The sequence below is a fragment of the Gekko japonicus genome, unplaced genomic scaffold, assembly GCF_001447785.1.
Source record: "Gekko japonicus isolate JY-2015 unplaced genomic scaffold, Gekko_japonicus_V1.1 scaffold2432, whole genome shotgun sequence".
NCBI classification, from domain to species: Eukaryota; Metazoa; Chordata; class Lepidosauria; order Squamata; family Gekkonidae; genus Gekko; species Gekko japonicus.
This window is the reverse complement of record NW_015174345.1, coordinates 189064-214447: the sequence shown is the minus strand read 5'-3', so window position 1 is coordinate 214447 and position 25384 is coordinate 189064. Positions and strand designations below refer to the sequence as shown.

General features: G+C 49.0%; 1 protein-coding gene across 4 annotated transcripts in view; it reads left to right on the top strand.

Moving 5' to 3' along the window:
* The window catches only part of GBF1 (golgi brefeldin A resistant guanine nucleotide exchange factor 1), a 209099-nt gene that overhangs the window by 620 nt on the left and 183095 nt on the right, over positions 1–25384 (top strand). For all 4 annotated transcript variants that reach the window (XM_015424302.1, XM_015424301.1, XM_015424300.1 and 1 more), the window contains exons 2-3: positions 2548–2653; positions 15760–15826. In XM_015424302.1, coding sequence (XP_015279788.1) covers positions 2548–2653; positions 15760–15826 — 173 coding nt within the window. The remainder of the gene's footprint in view (positions 1–2547; positions 2654–15759; positions 15827–25384) is intronic.

Here is a 25384-nt window from a genome sequence, read left to right as displayed (position 1 = left end):
TGTGTGTGGGGGGGGTGGGGGAAGGAAACACCCTGGTGAGAGGTCTCTCCCGCTCCTCCCTCCCCCCCCCCAGAAGCCGAGAGAGAGGAGAGGAGAGGAGGGGAGGGGCACTCCTCCTCCGGAGGGGGCCGCCCTCTCTCTGCCGCAGGCCGGCCTCGTGTGGCGGCGACTGGGAGAGGCCGGAGCCTTCAGCCTGTGCTCCGGGGAGTGTTGGACAAGGTGGTCCTGCAGGGCTGAGCCGCATCATGGCTGTCTCTTTGGCCTCGTGTTGTGTCTGTCTGTCTGTCTCTCTCTCTGTCTCTCTGTCTCTCGTGGGGGGGGGGGGAGAGCACAGCAGGCCTCGTCCTCCCTGTAGACGGGCTTGGTGTTCGTGGGCTGGGTGCTGACTTGAAGGCACAGGTGCGGTACCTGAGCTGCTTCAGTGTAGAGGGGTTCTCTGTGTGAAATCATTACCATTTCACGCACACTTCCAGGCAAGAAGCTGCCTCATACCCCATCGGACCACAGGGTCCCTCAAGGTCAGCACCGCCTGCTCAGACTGGCGGCAGCTCTCTAGTGTCTCAGGGTCCCCAGGGTCTTTCACCTCACCTGCGGCATGGTCTTCTCTAAAAACCCTCCACCCCCACAATTATATCATCACTGGAACTTGAAGTAGAACTCAAATGCCTACGCACGCCCCCCCCCCTGAATCAGTAACATATTTACTACCCCATGTATGGTCAGATCGCAGCTGACCGGTGACAACCCCAGCAGGAAGCTTTCGAGGCAAGGGAGAAGCAGAGGTGGTTGGGCCAGAGCCTTCCTTGGTGGCCTCCCGTCCAAGTACCAACCCTGCTTAGCTGGCAAGGTCAGACCATGCCATGCTGCCTTCCCTCCCCAGGAGGGTTCCCATGGCTAAGAAGGTTGTCTAAATATAAGGGGAGGATGGATCCTAAAGTGTTGTCTGGGAGATACTGAGGAAATGGGTTTTCTTCTTAGCCTGAGAGACCTAGACTTTATGTTTGCAGCCTTTGAAACTTTTGGTCTTTTTTTTGGGGGGGGGGGGAGTATCTTATGTGTGTGTGTATGCCTGGACATCACAGTTGACTTTTGGCCACCCCTAGTGGGGTTTGGACATTTCAGAGAAGTGGCTTACTATTGCCTGCCTCTGCGTCCCAGCCCTGGTATTCTCTTCTAAGTCCTTGCCAGGGCTGTCCCTGCTTAACCTCCGAGCTCTGATGAGATCAGGCTTCCCTGGGCTGGAATAGGTCAGGGCGAAACTTTTGGTCTTGTGGTAGGTAGTTGATGGGACGATGCCAACTTTGTTGCTTGTCCAGGGATTCGACACAACCTGTCCTCATTGCTTCTTGGTTGGGAAATCACAGACAGGCCCTGTTCTTTCTTTCTTTAAAACATTTTTATGCCACCTTTCCAATAGATTGGTGTCCACAAAGCTTTGCGCATAAACATTATAACATTCAATCTATTAAAACACAGTTAAAATTACTAAATAATTCCATTAAAACACATAAATAAACAACACTAGTAAGAGAGCCAGTAACTGTTATTGGGTCTATGCCTGATGAAACCAAAAAGTCTTCCCCTGCTACTGGTGAAAGACACCAATAGAGGGAGACAGGTGGATTCCTGGGGAAGGAGTTCCAGAGTTCTGGTTCCACGACTGAGAAGGCCCTTTCTTGGGTTGCCACCTGTCTGTCTTCAGATGGTGAGGGCAGCTGAAGACCAGAGTGTACAGGTAGGTTCATGTGGGAGGAGACAGTCCTTGAGGTATGTTGTTCCCAGGCTGTACAGGGCTTTACAGGTCAATGCCAGCACCTTGAATTTGAGCCTGAAAGCAAAGTGAAAGCCAGTGTGCATGGTACACTCCAGTACACTTCTGTACCAACTGGGGCTTCCAGACAGTCTTCAGGGGCAGCTCCATGTAGAACACATTGCAGCAATCCTCCAATCTAGAAGTTATCGGGGCATGCACCACAGTAGCAAGGTCTTTTCTACTGCGGCTGGCTCACCAGACGAAGTTGCTGAAAGGCACGCTAGGCCACCACTGCCACCTGTTTATGTGATGGGACCCCTAGGTCCAGGAGCACTCCCAGCTATGAACCTGCATCTTTAGGGGGGGAGTTCAACCCCACCCAGAACAAGGGATAACCCAGTTCCTGTCCTTTGTTTTATGACTGTCTGAATGGTTCTTGGTTGTCGCACTTGGCTGTCACACTGACTGCTGAGACACTGACTGGAATTTTCACTTCTGTGGTAAGAATTGAACCTTCTTTTCCGAAAACATCTGAGAGGAGTAACTTGATTCCGAGGAAGATTTTGTTTTCGATTTTCCCCCAAGGACCTGTCAACCTACACACCTAATGCTGGAGAAACTCATACATAAAACTGAGTGGGCCGGAGTAATTCAGTTAACCGCTGTTTGCTTTAAAATAGGCCTTAAATTTGTGTTATCCTAAAAGTGGTTCTGGAATTTATTTTATTTTCTGATAGAGAATAATTAAAATGCAGTATGTTAATATAGGTACTAATTCAGCTTCTCAATTTTAGGACTGGCAGGATTGTGGATAAGAATATCTACATTATACAAGGTGAAACCAATACAGTAGTGGGAGCCATAAAGCGCAGTGCGAGATGGAGCACTCACACACACTTGGTACGTTACTGGGGAGTTGGGGAAGTGAAGCTTAAATCTGTTTTGTAAGATGATTTTTTCCCTCACAAAATCAAGCATACTGATATTTCTCATTACACCTTTCAAGAGAGGACACTACATGTTCCTGTATGCTACTATGAGTTCTCAGCCGTCCTGATTGGCATCTGGCTAACAAAATAGTTTGAACGGTGACAGCTGTTGTATAGTAAACCAGTTCAGCAGTCCAACTAAAAACCGTTTTCAGCCTTAACCTGAATATCTCCATGTCAGATCACGAATATTGTGGCGTATCGTTGAATAAAAACTATTGTGTTGCAGTGTCTGGAATGTCTCAATCATTTTTAAAGATGTTGGACCTTGCGCAAATGGATGATCTGAGTTTAAAACTACAGGGGAAAAGTAATATGGTACAAAGTGAAAGATGGAAAAGGGTTTATAGTTGGATGAAGAGGATGGAGGAATGAAAGAGTCTGAAAATATATGTAATCTGTAAAGATGTAATGTTTAATGAAAAGCAAAAATAAAAGTTATAAAAAATGGAATGTCTCAATCATGAAGTGGACTTGGTCTAGTTATACCTCTCGGCTTGTTATGAGAATAGAATGTGCTTAAATTATAGGTGGAGTCTTGGTTCACCTTAGTTCATTTTTAGTAGGCTTTTAGAGATTATCCTCCCCCCCCCCCGTTCAAGGCCCCCCGTGGTGGGGTCTGGATCTCTGAACTCTGACTCTCTGTGACCTTATATCTGATTAGGATATCCAGGTGGCCCCCAGCTTTGCATTGCTTTGTTTATTCTTCCCAGATTCATCCATGTTCTGAATCCAGGTAAGAGCTCTCTGTAGCCCGTAGGCTGCTTACCTGCCCTTCTTCCCCCACGTGATGCAGTTGGTTGGGTCATAATTTGGCCTCCTTTCAATCAGAGTCTCTTGTTACACCCTAAGAGTCCCATCTACTTCAGAGTCTACTGATTAACTGAGTGACTAACAACCTAGGGTGTTCCAACGCCCAACCCGATATAGCCTCCACCAGAGATGGCAGGCTGTCGGCCGGTGCGTTGGGCAGACAGTACACTAGGCAAACAACCTAACTCTCCCCGGCTTCCCACACAACGCCGGCACACTCAATGCCTGCAATCCTCGCCACTGGGAGCGCCCTGAAGGAGTAAGCCTCCCGAATGAACAGAGCCACTCCCCACCCCCACCCCGAAGTCCGAGATTGGTGAAGGATCAAGACTCCAGGAGGAGCCAACTGGGAGAGAGCAACCGTCTCCCCATCTCGTACCCACGTCTCGGTCACACACGCCAGGTCCGCATCCTGCTCCAGCAGGAAGTCCCACAGGACAGAGGTCTTATTATTTATGGACCTGGCGTTGCACACCACCAATGTTGGAGTGGGGTTTTTAATCCTTGCCCCACTGTCTGCCACCTTCGGGATGGGACACAGGCTGGAAAGTGGCCGAGCTTCTCCATTTCTCTGCTCCCTTCCCTTCTATCTCCGCCTGGTCCCACCACTATACCTTCCCCTCCCCAAGAGCACTGGAATTCCCTGCCCGGCCATTACTACCCTGGTGATCTTCGTCGGCTGCACTCAGCTTGAACCACAGATGTTCCAGCTTACTATGTGCTGCTGTTATTTGATGGAAAACAACCCGTTTATAATTAACTGCTGACTATTCCTAATCTGGTCCAATAGGGTCTATACTAATCCCACTCTAGCAGCCCTAACATTAATCATATAGCTTCTGATTGCCTCTTTTTCTATTTTTCTAATTTTGTTATATCTAATTCTATTTTCCCCACCAGTGAACTACATAAAGGCTGGGGATTAATTGCATATTTACTAAAGCTAATATTTTACCAGGAAATAGGTATTGAGAATTTGGGACCCCAGGACGCCCCTAGGGGTCTTTTCTGTATCCAAACAGGTTGGCAAACCAGTTCATGAACCGGCCACAGTTTGATTTGAGAACTGGTCCAGGAATGGGGTCAGTTTGGTTCAGTTCAGTCTGGGGCAAAATCTGGAAAGTGCCCATCCCTAGTTGTTGTTCAGTCGCACAGTCGAGTCCGTCTCTTCGCGAACCCTCAGTGAGGTTGATAAAAGGGAACACAGGCTGTGGCAAATAAAATGAAAGTCTGTGATCAGGCAGGCAAAAAGGGAATATGAGGAGCATATTGCAGAAAACATGTTGTTGTTCAGTCGCACAGTCGAGTCCGACTCTTCGCGACCCCATGGACTAGATCCCGCCAGGCCCTCCTGTCTTCCGCTGTCCTCTGAAGTTTGCTCAGTTTCATGTTTGTTGCATCTCTGACACTGTCTAACCATCTCATCCTTTGCCGTCCCCGTCTTCTTTGACCTTCAATCTTTCCCAGCATCAGGGTCTTCTCCAGTGAGTGCTCCTCATTTGGTGGCCAAAGTATTTGAGCTTCATTTTCATTATCTGGCCTTCTAGGGAACAGTCAGGGTTGATTTCTTTTAGGATTGACTGATTTGATCTTCTTGCAGTCCAAGGGACTCTCAAGAGTCTTCTCCAGCACCATAGTTCAAAAGAATCTATTCTTCGGCGCTCGGCCTTCCTTATAGTCCAACTCTCGCAGCCATACATGACTACTGGGAATACCATTGCTTTGACCATGCGGACTTTTGTTGGCAGGGTAATGTCTCTACTTTTTATCATGCTGTTTAGGTTCGCCATCGCTTTCCTCCCAAGTAGCAGGCGTCTTTTAATTTCATGGCTGCAGTCACAGTCTGCGGTGATCTGGGATCCCAGGAACGTGAAGTCTGTCACTACTTCCACGACTGCCCCTTCTATTTGCCAAGGAGTGATGGGGCCGGATGCCATGATCTTAGTTTTTTTGATGTTGAGCTTCAAGCCCACTTTTGCGCTCTCCTCTTTTACCCTGAGCAAGAGGCTCTTTAGGTCCTCTTCACTTTCTGCCATTAGAGTGGTATCGTCTGCATATCTGAGGTTGTTGATCTTTTCCCCAGCAATCTTAATTCCCGCTTGTGATTCATCCAGGCCAGCATTTCGCATGATGTACTCTGCATATATATTAAATAAGCAAGGCGACAATATACATCCTTGTCGTACTCCTTTTCCTATGCTGAACCAATCAGTTGTTCCATATCCGGTTCTAACTGTCGCTTCTTGGCCCTTATACAGGTTTCTCAAGAGACATGTGAGGTGGTCTGGTACTCCCATCTCTTTAAGGACCTGCCATAGTTTGTTGTGATCCACACAGTCAAAGGCTTTAGCATAGTCAATGAAGCAGAAGTAGATGTTTTTCTGGTACTCTCTTGCTTTCTCCATAATCCAGCGAATGTTGGCAATTTGATCTCTAGTTCCTCTACCTCTTCGAAACCCAGCTTGTACTTCTGGCAGTTCTCTATCCACGTACTGTTGAAGCCTAGCTTGTAGGATCTTGAGCATGACCTTGCTAGCGTGTGATATGAGTGCAATTGTGCGATAGTTTGAACATTCCTTGGCATTGCCCTTCTTTGGGATTGGAATGTATACTGATCTTTTCCAATCCTGTGGCCACTGTTGCGTTTTCCAAATTTGCTGGCAAATGGAGTGCAGCACTTTAACAGCATCATCTTCTAAGACTTTGAATAGCTCAGCTGGAATACCATCACCTCCACTAGCTTTGTTGTTAGCAATGCTTTCTAAGGCCCATTTAACTTCACATTCCAGGATGTCTGGCTCGAGGTCAGTGATTATACCGTCGTGGTTGTCAAGGACATCGAGGTCTTTCTTGTATAGTTCTTCTGTGTATTCTTGCCATCTTTTCCTAATCTCTTCTGCTTCTGTTAGGTCCCTACCGTTTTTGTCCTTTATCATGGCCAGCTTTGCATGGAACGCTCCCTTGATTTCTCCAATTTTCTTGAAGAGATCTCTAGTCCTTCCCATTCTATTGTTTTCTTCTATTACTTTGCACTGTTCATTCAGGAAGGCCTCCTTATCTCTCCTTGCTGTTCTCTGGAAATCTGCGTTCAGTTGGGTAAATCTTTCCTTTTCGCCTTTGCCTTTCGCTTTCCTTCTTTCCTCTGCTATTTGTAAAGCCTCATCAGAAAGCCACTTTGCTTTCTTACATTTCTTTTTCTTTGGGATGGTGGTGATTGCTGCCTCCTGTACGATGTCACGAACCTCTGTCCATAGTTCTTCAGGCACTCTATCTATCAAATCCAGACCCTTGAATCTATTCTTCACCTCTACTGTATATTCATCAGGGATGTGATCTAGGTCAAACCTGAATGGCCTCATGGTTTTCCCGATTTTCTTCAGTTTAAGTCTGAATTTTGCAATGAGTAGCTCATGATCTGAACCACAGTCAGCTCCAGGTCTTGTTTTTACTGACTGGATAGAGCTTCTCCATCTTTGACTGCAAATTATATAGTCAATCTGATTTCGGTGTTGCCCATCTGGTGATGTCCATGTGTAGAGTCGCCTCTTAGGTTGTTGGAAAAGGGTGTTCGCTATGACCAGTGTGTTCTCTTGACAAAACTCTGTTAACCTTTGCCCTGCTTCATTTTGCTTTCCAAGGCCAAACTTGTCTGTTATTCCAGTTACCTTTTGACTTCCTACTTTAGCATTCCAGTCCCCTATGATGATGAGGACATCATTTTTTGGTGTTAGTTCTAGGAGGTGTTGTAGGTCTTCATAGAACCGGTCCACTTCAGCCTCTTCTGCATCAGTGGTTGGGGCATAGACTTGGATTACTGTGATGTTGAATGGTTTGCCTTGGAATCGGACAGAAATCATTCTGTCATTTTTGAGATTGTATCCCAGTACTGCCTTTTGCACTCTCTTGTTGACTATAAAGGCCACACCATTTTTTCTACGAGATTCCTGGCCACAGTAGTAGATATAATGGTCTTCTGAGTTAAATTCGCCCATTCCTGTCCACTTTAGTTCACTGATTCCTAGGATATCGATGTTCAGTCTTGCCATCTCATTTTTGACCACGTCAAGCTTACCTTGATTCATAGATCTTACATTCCAGGTTCCTATGTAGTATTGTTCTTTGCAGCATTGGACTTTCCTTTCACCATCAGACACATCCACAACTGAGCGTCCTTTCGGCTTTGGCCCAGCCGCTTCACTCTTTCTGGGGTTACTTGTACTTGTCCTCTGCTCTTCCTCAGTAGCATATTGGACACCTTCCGACCTGAGGGGCTCATCTTCCGGCGTCATATCTTTTAGCCTTTTGATACTGTCCATGGGGTTTTCTTGGCAAAAATACTGGAGTGGGTTGCCATTTCCTTCTCCAGGTGGATCACGCTTGGTCTGAGTTCTCTGCTGTGGCCTGTCCGTCTTGGGTGGCCCTTCACGGCATAGCCCACAGCTTCATTGAACTGCACAAGCCCCCTCGCCACGACAAGGCAGTGATCCATGAGGGGGAAAATTGGCCATAATGAGTACCAAATAACCAAAAGGTTAGATTTATGTTTTAGTCAGAGTCTTGATGTAGAAATCTGAAAACTTACACTACACAGGAACAGGTATATCCTTAAGCCAAATAGATATTTACCAGCTAGCAAATATGAGTTGTAATTGTCTGCATATGCACCCACGTTTTGCAACTGGGGAATGTTACTGTTTTAGTTATGAATATTGCTGAAGTCTGAGTTCTATCTTCCAGCTACTTACAACTTATTTACCTAGTATTGTTCAATGCTCCACAGCAAATCAAAGCAACAGGTGGAGAACTGTCTGTTTCTATTCTTCTAGTCTTTGAACCTTTGTGGTATGGATTATGTTAGATATTTATAAAATGTCACAGCATTCTGTAGGAGGCATTGCCCCCCCCCCCCACCCTTCAGGCTTTGCCCCCCATAATGCAGGAGAAGCGGCTTGAACGAGACAGTCTTGTACAATCAAAACAGCATGCTTTGTGGAAAATAAAAACATGATTAGATGACCGCTGTGTGTCTATTTTGCTTCTTTAAGAGCTACCAACATTTCACTGTGGGGAAGAGTAGTGGATGTGACGTGGTTTAGGTCAAATATAGTTCACATTCCACTGTTAGGTCAGTGTTGCTTTTTTAATATGTCTGTATCCTGTTTGTGGTTTTGTTTTCTTTTTTAAAAAATGTATTATGTTGGTCCAATTCCCCTTCTCCATTCCTCCCTCCAAGCATACTGTTACACTTCTTGTTCTTTCTCATAAAAAGTTCATTTCATAAAGGCTTACTCATGCAGTCTTCTTTGGAAGTCATTTCATTAATTTCTTGAAGAACATGCATTTGTTGTTCAGTCGCATACATGCATGCAAACTTCTCCCACTCCCGAGAAGTTTAAATTGTTGAGATGACTTCATTCTGAGACACAGTGGCTAAGATTTAAAAAAAAAAAAAAAAAAACTTGAACCCACTGTTGCAGTATCTGAATAGACTGTCCAGTGAGGAAAACTGCAACCTACTGTAGATGGCTTTATTACAGAGGGCAGTTAGTTGTTAAATAACAAATAATGGCAGTGCCTTGTTTTTGCTGTCAATGTCAGTGTTAAGATTCTCAACTTTCATGTGAAAAAACCAAGGTTCTTGCCCATATGGTTGAAAAAGAAGCATAGAAATGTGTTAGAAGTGTCTGCTGAGGGCTCAGAGAGCTGGGTAGGGTTTTCAGCTGTTGTAGGGTATGCCTTTGATTCCTTGTTCTTCAGTCCCTGACTTTGTTCAGTTTCCAATACTCTTGCAGTTGTGTCCCAGAAAATGAGAGGGGTATTATAAAAAACACCAAAAATAATTAAGCTACCAAAAGTGGTCGATTTCTTTGGGGGTGTGTGTTAAGTTTAATCACGTTGCTTCCAACTTATGCCGACCCTATGGATTAATGTTCTCCAAGACATCCTGTCATTATCAGACTTGCTCAGGTCTTGCAAACTGAGGGCTGTGGCTTCCATTACAGAGTCAATCAATCTATCTCATGTTGGTTCTTCCTGCTGCCTTCAACTCTTCCTGGTATTATTGTTTTCTTATTTCATTATTGAATTCAGACTTGATATGATCTAGAACCCCCTTATTTGTCTTTTTAGTGATCCACGGTATCTGTAAAATTCTCCTACAGCACCATATTTTTAAATGAATCAACTTTCTTCCTGCCAGCTTTCTTCATTGTCCAACTTTCACACCCGAACACAGTAGTGAGGAATACTATGGCATGAATTGACTTGATCTTGGTCACCAGCGACACATCCCGACCCTTAAGGATCTTTTCTAGCTCCTTCATGGCTGCCCTTCCCAGTCTCCATCTCTTTCTAATTTCTAGGTTGCAGTCTCCCTTTTGGTTGAGGATTGAGCCAAGGTATTTTCTGCCAGTGTGATGTCATCTGCATATCTCATATTGTTAATGTTCCTTCCACCAATTTTTACTCCGCGTTTATATGAATCTAATCCAGCTTTCTTTATAAAATATTTTGCATATAGATCGAAGCAGCCCTGTAGCTAAGGAGTTTTTGGGGAGGGGGCCGGAGGGGTTACAGCCCAGGGCATCACGGTATCCACCGAGGCAGGGGTCGGCAGCCATGCGGGGTGGCGGAGAAGCAGAACGGCTCCGGCGATGGGGCAGAGAAGACGCCTCCTTCGCAAGGTCCATCGGCGATCACGACGAAGCAGGACGGCGAGAGAGAGTGGGACAGGATGGCTCTGGGCTCCTCGCTGGGCTCACTCCAGCCTAGGTGATAGCGTTGCTTCTGCCACCGCATCCAGCGCGGGGCTTGCCAGCTGGCTGGCTGCTCCTTTGGCGTGCCTGCAGGCTCCCCGGCCGCTCGCCTCCTGCCTACCCACTGTCCCTGGGTGCCCCGGGCTGCCAAGCTGTGCCCAGGCTGGCTCCCTCCATTGCAAGTGAGCAAAAGCGGGGAGGGGAGGGAAGGGAAGGGAAGGGGGAGTGAGCCAGGCTCCTCCGGACCTGGGCAAGCAGGCAGGCACGGCATGGCGGCTTCAGCAGCAGCCCCAGTCTATCTCCGAGCGGGGGCACTTGGAAGCCCTGGCTACATGGCACACGCGGCAGCTACAGGGCTTGGACAGGGCCCCTCCTCATGCACAGGTGCGCTGCTGCCCTCTTCTTGCTGGCTGTTGGACTGAGGGCAGCGATGGGGGGAAGGGAGGGGGAGCCGAGGAATGGAGAGGGGCCCGTAAAAACTGTGGGGGCTGGGCCCCGTGGTAACTACGGGCTTGGATCAGAGATAGGGAGATTAAATACAAACTATGGGGAGGGAGATTGAAATGGCCACAGTTAAGGTATGTGAGGATGAAGTACACAATGTGATGATTAATCATTATGTAAAGAAGTAACTGCTTCCAAGGTACAATCCTATGCATACTTTCATGTACAAAACTTTATCTGTGGCCCCTTGACCTTGTTCTTCAGGGTTGATCAGATCCTCGAGTTACCCTAAGGCAGGGCTCTGGGCCTGTGAACTTTGTATCCAGAAGTGAACAGATGGCGAGTCCCAGGAAAGGATCCTTTAAATGTAACAAAATTTTATTGAAGACAGCTATGCATCCTAAGTTAACCACCCTTCACAGTCATGTGACGTTAGGTTGGCCAGACCCAGTTGCATGTGAGGACTGCCCAAGCAGGCGGCTCAGCTGGACAGCTCTGCTGCTGATGGAAAGCAGAACTTCTCTGACCTGTTTTTGCTCTGTAGGGCTGATAATGTCATGGCTTCTCTGGCCATTCTCTGCTGTCTCTTCACCTCTTTTATCCTTCCCCCTTACTGTCCAATATGTTTCTGTGGCCAGCTTTAGATTGGTATTTTGTTGCTGTAATGTATTGAAATGATTACATGAATCACCTCATAGGACTCCCATGTTAAGCAATCGGACAGAAATCATTCTGTCATTTTTGAGATTGTATCCCAGTACTGACTTTTGCACTCTTGTTGACTATAAAGGCCACACAATTTTTTCTACGAGATTCCTGGCCACAGTAGTAGATATAATGGTCTTCTGAGTTAAATTCGCCCATTCCTGTCCACTTAAGTTCACTGATTCCTAAGATATCGATGTTCAGTCTTGCCATCTCATTTTTGACCACGTCAAGCTTACCTTGATTCATAGATCTTACATTCCAGGTTCCTATGCAATATTGTTCTTTGCAGCATCGGTCTTTCCTTTCACCATCAGACACATCCACAACTGAGCGTCCTTTCGGCTTTGGCCCAGCCGCTTCACTCTTTCTGGGGTTACTTGTACTTGCCCTCTGCTCTTCCTCAGTAGCATATTGGACACCTTCCGACCTGAGGGGCTCATCTTCCGGCGTCATATCTTTTAGCCTTTTGATACTGTCCATGGGGTTTTCTTGGCAAAAGTACTGGAGTGGGTTGCCATTTCCTTCTCCAGGGGGATCACGCTTGGTCTGAGTTCTCTGCTGTGGCCTGTCTGTCTTGGGTGGCCCTTCATGGCATAGCCCACAGCTTCATTGAACTATGCAAGCCCCCTCGCCACGACAAGGCAGTGATCCATGAGGGGGGCAGAAAACATAAAGACCAACAAAACTTTCTTCAAATCCTGTGTAAGGTGGTAGAGGGCAGTGGCAACACAACTTGGATGGAGCTAAGGTCCTGGATCCCTTCCAGCCCGGCTTCTGCCCTGCTCATGAGAAGGAGATGGTGATGGTCGCCCTGTTGGATGACCTCTGGAGACATTTGGACCAAGGCGGTTCGGCGCTGCTGATTCTGCTCGATCTATCAGCAGCGTTCAACTTAGTTGACTGTGAGGTGTTAACCTGGGATAGAAGGACTTGCCTTGCAATGGCTAGTCTCCTTTCTCCAAGGTCGAGGACAGAGGGTGGCACTTGAGTTATCCCAGCGGCACCCACTAGAATGTGGTTTCCCTGAGGGTGCGGTCCTCTCCCCCATGCTGTTCAATATCTACATGCACCCCCTCGCCCAAATTATCCGGAGATATGGGCTGGGTTGTCACCAGTATGCGGATGACACCCAGCTCTATTTACTGCTGGATGGCCGCCCGGACACTGCCCCAGACATCTAGATGAGGCATTACAGGCCGTGGCTGGATGGTTACGACAGATCCGACTGAAGTCAAGTCCTTCTGAGACGGAGGTCCTCTACCTGAGTCGCAGAGGGTTGAGTCAGGGGATCAGGCTCCCAACCTTCGATGGGGCTCCATTGGTGCCTACGTCGAGGGTGAAGAGTCTGGGGGTGTTCCTAGACCCTTTCTATGGAGGCCCAGGTCACCCCCACTGCCAGGTCTTTCTTTTTCTATTTGAGGCAGATCAGACAGTTAGCCCCGTATCTCACTCCCCAAGACTTAGCTACAGTGACCCATGCAATGGTCACTTCCAGATTGGATTATTGTGGGGCTGCCCATGACTCTACTCTGGAAGTTGCAGCTAGTGCAGAATTCATTTATTTATTTATTAGTTTGATTTATATCCCGCCCTCCCAAAGGCTCAGGGTGGCTCACATGCAGCAAAGCCGAGTGTAAAATACAATAAAACATATAGTAGAATACAATGTTTAAAATCACAATAAAACCTTCCTCTAATGTGGTGCTATACCTAATCATCCAAGATGGGAACAACCACCCAAATTTGGTGGCTAGCTGTCTCAGTGGCGCGGTCTCCCGCTACGCTGTCCAAAACGTCTGCCTGGGCATGCCAGCCCCCCTTTAATTATAGGGCAGCCGCTGACTTGCCACATCGGTGGTAGAATAGTGGTGGTGGCGGCGGCGGCGGCTCCTACTCGAACGCCTGGCGGAAGAGCTCCGTCTTGCAGGCCCTGCGGAACTGCATAAGGTCCCGCAGGGCCCGGATCTCCTCTGGGAGCTCATTCCACCAGGTAGGAGCCGACACCGAAAATGCCCTGGCCCTAGTAAGGGCAAACTTAATCTCTCAGAGACCTGGAACTACCAGGAGATGGAAGTTCCCCAATCGTAGTGCTCTTGAGGGAACATACGGGAAGAGACGGTCCTTCAGGTAAGCCGGACCCTGGCCATTCAGGGCTTTAAAGGTAAGGACCAGCACTTTGAAGCGAATCCGGTATGCTATCGGCAGCCAGTGCAGCGCTTGCAGCCCAGGCTGAATATGGCCTCGCCTAGAGAGGCCTAACAACAACCTGGCCGCAGCATTCTGCACTAGCTGCAGCTTCCGGATTTGCAACAGAGGCAGCCCTAAGAGAGCGTTACAGAATGCAGCAGCGAGAGTGTTGATGGCGACGCCTATGCGGGCTCGTTTCCACCCGGTCCTGCGTGAACTGCACTGGCTGCCTACTGAATTCCGGATCCGTTTCAAGGTGCTGGTGCTTACTTTTAAAGCCCTCTATGGCCAGGGCCCAGCATACCTACGAGACCGCCTCTCCCTGTATGAGCCCCGGAGGGCACTGAGGTCCACAAATCAAAATCTGCTAGTGGTTCCTGGCCCCAGGGCCATCCAACTAGCCTCGACACAGGATTAAATAAATAAATAAATAAATACTGCAGAAAGGGATCTTAGAACAAATCAGCCAGTATCATAATGCCCCTGTATAAATCGATAGTGCAACCTCATTTGGAATACTGTGTGCAATTCTGGTCACCGCACCTCAAAAAGGACATTACAGCATTGGAAAAAGTGCAGAAAAGGGCAACTAGAAGGATAAAAGGGTTGGAACACTTTCCGTATGAAGAAAGGTTAAGGCACTTAGGGCTCTTTAGCTTGGAGAAACGATGGCTCAGGGGTGACATGATTGAGGTTTGTAAGATTATGCATGGGGTAGAGCAGGTCGAGAAAGAAGTACTTTCCTCCCTTTTTCACAATACAAGAACTCGTGGGCACTCAGTGAAACTGCTGAGCAGTCAGGTTAGCATAGATAAAAGGAAGTCCTTCTTCACCCAAAGAGTGATGAACACATGGAGTTCCCTGTCACAGCAGGTGGTGGCGACTACAAGCATGGACGGCTCCAAGAGGGAATTGGATAAGCATATGGAGCAGAGGTCCATCAGTGGCTATTAGCCACAAGACATAGATAGGAACTCTCAGTCTGGGGCAAGGGATGCTCTGTATTCTTGGTGCTTGGGGGAGGCCAAAAGTGTCCTGGACCTACTGGTGGCACCTGGTATTTCTGGCCGCTGTGTGACCCAGAGTGTTGGACTGGATGGGCCACTGGCCTGACCCAACACTGGCTTCTCTTATGTTCTTACACTCTCTTAAGAGGCAGCTAGTTTCCATTGTTCTGACCCTCCTTTCTCCTGCTGCCATGGCCTTGAGTGTCACTGGGACTTTCCTCCCTCCCTCCCCTGGGGTTAAAAGGCTATGAAGGTGGGAAGATCTGAGCCTCATAGGCACTTAGCGTACCGCGCTCAATGCTTGCGCAGTATGTGTTGCTTCTGCCAGCTGAGGAACGGCAGCAGTCTTGAGGAGGCTAGGTAGGGAAGAAGCCAGCTGCATGCCCAGTTACCGGGTAGGATTGAGCTGGGGTATGCAAAGCCCAGCTGTGTAGGCGGAGTTTAATGCTTAAGCAACGGTTATCTGTCCTATGGAAGTACAGGTACAAGTCTGCATTATATTTAGGTGAAATAATTAGACAGTTGCACAATCTGTGGAGATACTGTTCATCTTGAGTGTGAAAATTTTTCCCTAGCAAAATTATTGTTAGAAATAAATCACGAGCCACATGAATACTAGTGAAGATTTTGAGAAAGTAGATTGTTTGCTTGCAGAGAATAAGTGTCCTGGGGAAGATAAGAGTCGAGGAAGCCCTGCTGACCTGGCCCTCTGATGCTCAATAGCTGCTGTGCTTTCTTTTTCTGCTGCAGCAAGAGAGATGGGAGAGGAAAATGCTTAGTCTGTTTCAATGTTTGTCCCTTGCCCTTCCTCCATAGACCTCAGGGTAAAGATGTGAAGACCGGGGGGGGGGGGGCCCAGGAAAAATTCAGGAAAAACCTGTCATCTCCCCCTCCCCCCGGGTGGGTTTCCCCCCCCCCCCCCAGTTTTTCAGATGGAAAAACATTGGGGGAGTACTGGGAAAAAAAACCCCTCCTGTTAAATGTTTTCTGTTTTAGAATGAGTGAAATACTTTTAAAGGCCCCACTGAGGTGCTAATTGAAAGACGATGAAAGTGTGTTCTTCTCTGATCTAAGGACCCAATCTTGGCTTTTCTTGTGTTTAGGATGAAGAACGTGATCCCTTGTTGCACAGCTTCAGTGTCCTGAAAGATATTCTCAATAACATAACTGGTAAGCTGTAATATCAGTATTGTGTCTAGTGCCGTTGGGCTTATTCAGCATCCCGTGTTTTGGTTACTATAGTGCTATTTATAAACTTGTAAGATGAATTATTAGCAGAATGAAATTGCATTCTTGAAGATAGTTTCAGAGGCTATCCGGGTTGGTCTGGAGTGGAACGTTTAGATCTGAGTCCAGGAGCTCCTTGGAGACTGCCCAAGAGTGTAAGGACTGCCAGACCCGTCGAGTAGAGCAGAAGCGGAGACCACCTGAGTCCTTTGATCCTAATCAGAAGGTGGCAGGGATGGGGGTGGAAAGAATGCTTGTAATGGATGCAGAGGTACCATGCGTATTGTAATCAGCTTGATGAGAGCGGGAGGAGATGCTTGGGGGCAGAAAATTAGCATTGATAGAATCCTGTACATGCTTGCCTCAGTATAACTTGTGTGATGTTGCTTTGCTTAGTAGATCCTCCATTAACTGGCTGCTAATTAAGCAAGGATTTGAAGATCCTTCAGTGTGTATCCATATCCTTCCCCTTACCATAGCTTCTTTCAGCTATATATACATTTTTGAAAGAACAGAAAAATAATGTAAAGAAAATACAGAAAGAAAAAAGGGATTGCCTGAGAAGTGATCAAGATATTACCCTGGCCATTGCTAAGTTGTTCTCTTATGTCATCTAATCTTAACAGATAGTTACTGGATAATTTGATGTTTTAGCTGCTATTGGTGTATTTGCTGTCTTTATTCTTATTACTATTATCAGTACTATTATTGTTGCTATTATTTATTGTTATCATCATCATTATTATTGCTGCTTTGTTGTTGAACTGCTGGAGACTGTAGTCATAAGAGCAATAAGTGATCTAAATAGTTATCATTTTACATTTCAGATTTTCATAACTAGTCTGTTTTGCAGCTATAATTTCATTATTGCTACATACTCAGTGTTACATGTTTTTTGCCTTCTTCTGCCTCTTTGACCTTTAACAGATGAAGGAGAATCTTTTATCTCATAACAGGAAAATTTAAAAATATGTTACCCCCAGTCATTTTTAATTTATTGAGTGATGTGTACATGCTTCCGTATCTCTGACATTGTTCAACATAGAAACAGTGTTCACACTCCTGTAGTCTCAGTCCACTGTCTTTTTCCGAAATAGTACAGGGACAGCAAATGGGGACGTGGCAGGGCGAATAAAGCCTCTCCCCAAGTTTTTGTCAATGAGTTCTACAGGATTCATGGCATAAATGTTTCCCTTAGGCGAAGTCTGTCCCTCCAGGATTTCAATAGCACATTCCGTTTTCCTATGAGGGGGAAGTTCATCAGCTTCCCGCTCTTTGAACGCCTTTCTCAAGTCCCAGTACTCCTCTGGGATGGACCGTAATTCTTCACTAGCCAAACACACCCGGGAAGGAACTGCGAGCGGCTCCGTGCCCCACTCCGGGTTCCACTGATGGTCTTTGCAACAAGGGTCTAGGAAAGTCATAACGCCCTGGCTCCACTGTACATATGGGTCATGGGTAGCCAGCCAGGGACTCCCTAGCACCATTGGGAATTGCGCCGTGGGGTGAATGACAAACGCACATAGTTCCCAGTGCCCCAACACCCCCACCGGCAACTCCACCGTTTGTTGCTGGCATGAAGTCATCATGGTCCCACCCATCTGGGTGAAGACCACAGGATCTTTTAACTTTACAACCCCCGCTCCCAACCCCGTAACTAGGGATGGACTAATAAGATCTCGGGAGCATCCCGAATCCAATAAAGCCCTTACTCTTAGTTGAGTTCCACCGTCTGGATTGAGAATGGTCACGGTAATGAAAAACAAAGAGGTGCCATCTCTCACCACTTTTTGCGCCGGAGCCTCATGGACCTGTTGGGGGGCGCCCTTCAGAACAGGTCCCGGTCATTTCCCGCCATCTGGGGCTCGTCTCCTTCACTCGAAGTCGGACTGCTGGACAGCAGGAACGCCGACACTTGCAGGGCCCTAGGTGTCGGCGATCTCTTAACCAGGGCTTTGCCTTTCTTGCTTCTCGGGGGTGGCTCACGCCTCTCCAGTTGAAAATCCAGCGCCGCACCTCTCATCCACCGATCCATCTCCAATTTGCGGGACCAGGGATACTCGGCTGGGAAATGTCCCAGCCGACCACAGCTCAGGCAAAGTCCCCTCTTGAACCATTGCTTGCGGTCATCAGGGTTCGGGTAACTACGTCCCCGGCCTCCTCGGCCTGCAGAGGAACCCTGACTGGTAGACGCTCCTCTACTATGGCCGCGTTGATGATACAGCTTCACCAGGTTGTGGCGATTTTCCGCTTTGCAGGCTACTTGAATCCATCCACCAAGGGTGATGGGGTTCGCTTGTGCCAATGCCTTCTCCAACAGGAATGTGTTAAGCCCAGCTCAGTAAAACTCGATCAGGTCTTCGGGCCACTCTTGCAACTTGGCTGCAGTAGCTTTGAACTCATTGGAATACTCCTGTACCGACCAAGAACCTTGTCGAATGCCTTGCAGCCTGGTTCTTGCCTTCTCCAATTCGAGCGGATCTTCGAACTGGTGCCGGAGGGACTGCATAAATGCATCCACATCGTGCAACTCCGGAGCGGCCACGCTGTAGAGTCCCACAAACCAATCGGCCGCCCTCTCCCTCAAGTGAGAGCCCACAAAATCCACTCATATCTCATCTGAGTTGAAAGCGTGGCCCCACTCTCTCAGCATTTTACGAACCTGGATCGCAAAGAAAGCCAATTTAGCGGGGTCCCCATTGAATGTAGCTTCCAGTGCATCCTGGGGTCATTAAAGCTGTCGAGGACGGGGTCGTGCTGGCACATCCATAGACTCATCCTCCTCCTCCCCCACTTCTTCCTCTTCCAAGGTGGATACAGGGGGGTTCACCATCAGCTCCTTGACCACCTTAGGCAGGTTGGTGATCAGGAATTGTAAGCCTTCCTTCAGCTCACGCATCTCCGAATGGATGCTGGCCTGGCCTCGGTCAGTGGGGAATTCTTCCTCCCATTCCTCCCATAGATGGCCCAGCTCAGGCTCCTCTTGGAAGGTGCGAGAATGGCATCGTCGCTCCCGCTCAAATCGTGCCCGGGCACCCCGGAGTCCCGGGGTGCTTCCCAGCCAGGGAGGTTCCTCCCAGCGATCAAATGGCTGGAACCCCACTTGCCTCTTTGGCTTCGCGCCAGGCGGCTTGCGGGGTTTCTTCTCCGTCTCAGCTGACACATTCCCATCAAAGTCCGAGCCTCCCTCGGCACCTTCGTTTCCATTCCTCATCCCACAAGTCGGGGGGGGGGGGTTCCTCGGGTCGAAGGGAATAAAGGCAGTTCTGCCAATCTGTCAGCTTTTTCAGGAACTCTCAGATGCAATAATTCCTTTAACAGGCTTTATTGAGAAATCAGGAAAGTTGCTGTAAAGTCAAACTCTTTGGCAGAACTGATTAATATTACAAAGTTGGGAATCACAAAATCTTCGATCCAACCCTCATTCATACGTCAGGATTACATAGTGCATAGACAGGTTAATACAGTACAAACAGGAGGGTGTGAATGTTATCATTTCATGTCTTTCCCCCAAGGTCATGAGAATTAGAAATGGTGAAGTTGCCTCTGTGGAGGAGGCTTCCTTTCACAGTGGTTCCAGCGCAGCTAATCTACAGTTCACACATACGTGTCTTAATCCCCCCCCTTCAGGAATGTCAGGGGAGGACCGCATAGACAGCACCTGCAGGTACGGAGATGAAGCTTGGGAATCAGAAGCAAAGAGCTCAGGCGGGGTAAACAATAACAATGCGAAGCTATGTACATCAGAGAGCCACAGTTGCAAATACATGATCAATAGACAGGCTAAGGTCCAATCCTGACAGTCTTCCCCTTCAATGTATGACAGTTGAGAGCTCCATCTCTGCTATATCCATTCCCTTATGTTCTGTCTCATATGGCTAAATGCGGTGCCTTCCATGATGACAACATTTGTTTCAGTACAAGTTTTTGTGAATCATAGCAGTGACAATCTTTAAGATACCAGTGGACTTTTCTTTCATCCACTTAAGTGCCTCCCATCTGCCCCAGCTCTGAGTTCTGTTTTCTTTGAAGAGGCACATGGTTGCAAGAGTCTGTCCCAGAACACTGCAGAAACTCATAGACTGGCTACAGAACAGAGAACTGAGGACATAATCAGATACAATCTGTGCTCCTGTGTGCTTGGCACAGTGGCATAAATGTGAAAAAGTGCAGAGTAGGTAGAGGACTAGGAATAATAATAATTATTGATGGTGGGAGTCTTGATGGCGGCGAGGCAGGAGGACCCTCCTGCTTCTTGGAATTAAGAACGAACTACAAGTGACCTGGAACACAACGAAAAATGGGCACCCTAGCCTGAAAAGATGCTCCAGTCTGATTCAGGGATTGACACTAGGTATGGGGCGTGTAAGCGTCCCTTACTGAACGGTTTCCGTTGGCACAACCCGGACCGGAGAAGATGCGCTACCTGGCCTGTACGGTGAGAGTCCTGTTACTTACTGCCCCGGCCTGGCGTAAAGTTCTTGCCGGCGCTGGTGGACTGATCAGCAGCCCAACGATTCGGGAGTGGGCAGCACGGTGGCCATCTTGGGATGGTGGTCCTTGAGGAGCTTCTGAGTGTCTGGAGGCGGCGGTGGTCTCACAGGCGGCGGGTGGGTGAGCCACGGGAGGGTTTCTCCCCCCTCGAGTCCCCCTGAACAGTCAGACGGTGGGGAGGGTTTCTCCCCCCCTTGGAGTCCCCCTGACCAGCCAGACGGCGGGATAGTAAGAGCACGCCATCCTCGACGACGGAGCTGGTGGCGAGTCTCGGGTGCTTGGAACACCGAGGGCCGCAGAAGACCTCAAGCCAGAGAGGAGCTGTGGACGCGGAATTGGTCGGGGGGAGCAGAGATTGTTGGTGGGACTTGGACCCTGACCCTGAGCTATTCGAACTGGCTGGACGGAGAAGGCGCAAACAATTGTGCAGCGGAGCTTGCAACTAGAGAGACCATGGAGAGTGTGGCGCCTCTAGTGGCCACCATAGGGAAGGCTGCTAGGATTTTTCTGTCGCCCCCTCCTGCAGGCGGGGAATTAGAACTGGAGCCCATATGGTATAGCCTTGATTGGAATAGCCCTGATGCTAGGGAGTTAGATTAGAGGAGGATGTCTGCTAATAGTATGTGTCTAATTGTTTAGATTTGAATGCTGATTGCTAGGTAGTTAGTGTTAAAGCGACCCCTGTTAGAGGTTAGGTTTGATAGTTATCTGGGGTAGTATTGTGGAGACCAGTGTCCAGTCATAGATTTTTTGTGCAATCACTAGGGAATTTTACAGCAGTGTAGGAGTTGTGTTAGCTATAAGCATTAGGAGTCTAAAATTGTGTCCAGCTCTTGTTGGAGAGCTAGCATTTAGCTGGCCACCAGTGGTCTGAAGTGTTCACGTTGACCTGTTGTGGCAGCAATGCCTGGACATCAGATTCCGGTGCTCTTGGGGAGGGGAAAGTTCAGCAGTGGGCCCAGGCAGAGTACCAAGGGAAGGACACTGAGAAATAGAATAGCTCTGCGCCCTTCCAGCCTGCGGCCCATCCCAAGGGTTGTCGGCAGTGGGGCCAGGATTGTTAACCCCCCTCTGGCATTGGTGCTGTGCAACGCCAGGTCTATCAACAATAAGACCACAATCCTTCGGGATTTTGTGCAGGAACAACAGGCTGACCTTGTGTGCGTGACCCAGACCTTGGTGCGGGATGGGGGACAGTGGCTCTCTCCCAACTAGCCCCACCGGGTTTCTCGGTCCTTCACCAATCACAGACTAGGGGGCGGGGGGAGTGGCTATCTTCATTTGGGAGGCTTACTCCTTCAGGGCGCTCCCACCCGTTGAGATCACGGGCTTGAAGTGTGTCGGCCTGATGCTGGAGGCTGAGGAGAGTTTGGCGATCTGGCTGGTGTACCGACCGCCTTACGCACCGGCCAGTAGCCTGCTGCTCCTGCTGCAGGCCGTATCAGCCTGGGCGTTGGAGCACCCTAGACTGGTAGTCATGGGTGAGTTCAACGTCCATGTCAATGATGCTGCTTCCAGCCAGGCTACGAACCTAGTGTCGTCCATGGCGGCCCTGGGACTCTCCCAGTGTGTATCGGTTCCTACGCATTGGGCCGGTCACACGCTTGATTTGATCTTCGTGGCTGGGTTGACAGTGGACCGGATTATTGCAGAAACAGTACCATGGTCGGACCACTATGCCCTGAAGGCCCATCTGAATGTTCCACCCCGACCCTGTTTAGGCGGTGAGTGGATGTTTGCTCGCCCTCGGAGCCAAATGGACCCTAGGTGGCTTCAGATGGTTCTATGGGATCCGAGGCCCCCTGGTGGCTCGTTGGATGAGCTTGTGGAGGACTGGCATGGCCGACTCTCCGCAGCCATCGACGAGATCGCTCCCAGGTGCTCTCTCCGCACTTGCTCCAAGCAGGCGCCCTGGTATACCCAGGAGCTCCGGCGGATGAAACGAGAACTGAGCCGGCTAGAGAGACGGTGGCGCTGCACTCGCGACGAGGCATCAAGAGCATCTTTTAAGACGTTTATGAGATCCTATGAGATGGCAGTCAAGGCCACAAAGAGAGAATTCTGTGGGGCCAGGATTGCATCTGCTAGCTCTCGCCCAGCCCAATTGTTTTGAATGATTCGGTCGCTAAAAGCACTGCTGCAGGGCAGGCAAAATGCTAGGGAATTAGACATTGGGTGTGAGGCATTTGCGAGCTATTTTGCAGATAAAGTCTTGGCGCTCTGCCACAAACTCCCTGCCACAGTTGAAACAGTGTGAATGAACTTGAGGCCCCTTGCACGGCTTTGATTCCGGGTTTAGAGTGTTTTAGCCAACTCAGCCTGGAGGAAGTAGACAGATTGCTCGTATCTGTGCACCCAACCACATGTAGTCTTGATCCGTGCCCCTCCTGGCTCATAAAAGCAGGCCACGAGGGGTTTCGAGGTGCCCTACGGGAGATCATCAACAAGTCCCTCTTGGAGGGACAGTTCCCGGGGGCAGTCAAGGATGCGATGGTCCACCCTCTCTTGCAAAAACCTTCTTTGTACCCGGCGGAATGGGCTAACTACTGGCCGGTGTCCAATTTGCCCTTTTTGGGCAAACTGATTGAGAGGGCGGTGGTGTTATAGCTGCAGAGCTTTCTGGATGACGCTTCCATCCTAGATCCTTTCCAGTCTGGTTTTCGCCCGGGACATGGGACGGAGAAAGTGCTGATGGTCCTTACTGACGACCTCCGAAGGCATTTGGATCAAGGCAGTGTGGCGGCACTGTTGTTAGATCTGTTGGCTGCGTTTGCCCAGATTGCCCGGCGGTTAGGGCTTGGGTGTCATCAATATGCAGATGACACCCAGCTCTATCTGATGTTGGGCAGCCAGTTGGACTCCAGCCCCGAAGACCTCTACCGGGCATTGCAAGCCGTGGCTGGTTGGCTCAGGCTGAGCCGGCTGAAACTAAACCCGGTGAAGATGGAGGTCCTGGGCCTGAGTCGGATCGGTTCAGGGTTGGGGCTCCCTCTCCCAACCTTCAATGGGGTGCCTCTGGTGCCAGCGTCGGAGGTTAGGAGTTTGGGAGTGCTCCTGGACTCCTCTTTAACGATGGAGGCCCAGGTGGCAGCCACTGCCAGGTCGGCCTTTTACCATCTTCGGCTGGCTCCTTGACCGCGATGACCTGGCCACAGTGATCCATGCGACGGTCACCTCGAGGCTAGACTACTGTAACGCTCTTTACATGGGGCTGCCTTTTTTGCAAATTCGGAAGCTGTAGCTAGTGCAGAATGCCGCGGCCAGGCCGCTGATGGATCTCACTAGGCGGAACCATATCAGGCCTGTACTGAAAGCGCTGCACTAGCTGCCAGTAGCGTACTGGGTTCGCTTCAAAGTGGTGGTTCTTACCTTTAAAGCCCTATATGGCCAGGGTCCGGCATACCCGAGGGACCGCCTTTCCCCATATATTCCTCCAAGGGCACTATGGTCTGGGACTCAAGATCAACTGGTAACCCCAGGTCCCAAAGATATTAAATTTGCTGTTGCCAGGGTGTTTTCGGTGGCGGCTCCTACCTGGTAGAATGAGCTCCCGGATGAGATCCGGGCCCTGCGGGACCTGACACAGTTCCGCAGAGTCTGCAAGATGGAGCTCTTCCACTATACCATCACTGCACCACCACCACCACTAAATGGAGTGGGTGTCATCGGGGAATGAGACGGCCCTGGGAGGAAGGACGGATTGCTGTATCACTTGGAGTCTAGTGTTGCTTTGGGAACACTTGTTATCTGTGACATCTAGAGCACTTGTATTTTTACATGATTGATTGTTTTATTGTTGTTTTATCCTGCTTTTATCTGTTTAGCTTGGCACATGTGCCTCATTTGTTAGCCACCTTGAGCCCATTGGGGCAGGCGGGGTATAAATGTATTAATAAATAAAATAAATAAATAAAATTATTATCGTATGGCATTGTGTGTAGAATATCCAATAGATCCTAAGATTGGCAGCCATAAGTTCTAACTTTTTAGTGCTATGCACCACTAGGTGGTAAGCTAGACTTGTTTTTTAAGGCAAGAGATATTTCAGAGGTGGTTTGTCATTGCCTGGCTCTGCATCACGACCCTGGTAGAGGTCGCCCTTCCAAATACTAGCCAAGGCTGACTCTGCTTAGCTTCCAAGATCTGACAGGATCGGGCTTGCCTGGTGTCAGAATCGGGCTCTTCCTGTGACTGTGACTTTCTTGCTTAGCATCTTTGCTGTCTCATTTATCTTATTATGCTTAGCTTGTTAATCGCCCTCTCTGCCATGCCTTGCCATTCCTACGGGGAGGGGAGGTGCGTGGCCTTGCTATGCTTGTTATCAGACTCTGCACCTGGAAGGAGAAGATTCTCATGGACGCTCGTCTTTGAAACTTTCCACTCCACAGCTCTTGGCTGATGGGGGGGGAGGAAGGGTGACGTAACGGGGAGGGTAGCAGTATTCTGTACTCTGGTAAAGTTTCGGTTTTCATTAGTCTCAGCAAGGAATTGCATTCCTCTAACAGCTTCAAATCTCTGTCTCTAATAAAGGTTTTCTAAAAAGACTATTGGACTGAGAGTGGATTGTCTGTAAACCTGATAGATTGCTGAGACTACCACTACTCCAACCCTTTCCCCTAAGCCACCATGGGGAATGGTGACAGAGACAACAGGGAAGGTAGCAGGGCCACGGCTGGCAAAAGCCCAGGGCCTGATGCACCTAACCCTAATAACCTCATGAAGTCGAGAGGGGTCCGTCCCTCGGCTGGCTTGGACATGTTGGCAGAGACAGGGCTGACTCAGCCCCAGGCTCCTCTTGACACATCGGCTGAGATGGAGCTGTATCAGCCCTTGGCTTGCCTGGATGAGTTGGCGGAGACGGGACAGAATTGCGGTGAGGATGATGGCCGGAGAGCAAAGACCCGTTCTACCCATACACAGACCCCGAACCGATGGAGGGAGGTGCCAGGGCCAGAGTCAGTGGATGAGGAGTGGGAGCTGGAGCCCACCGCTAACCCAGACAACCGG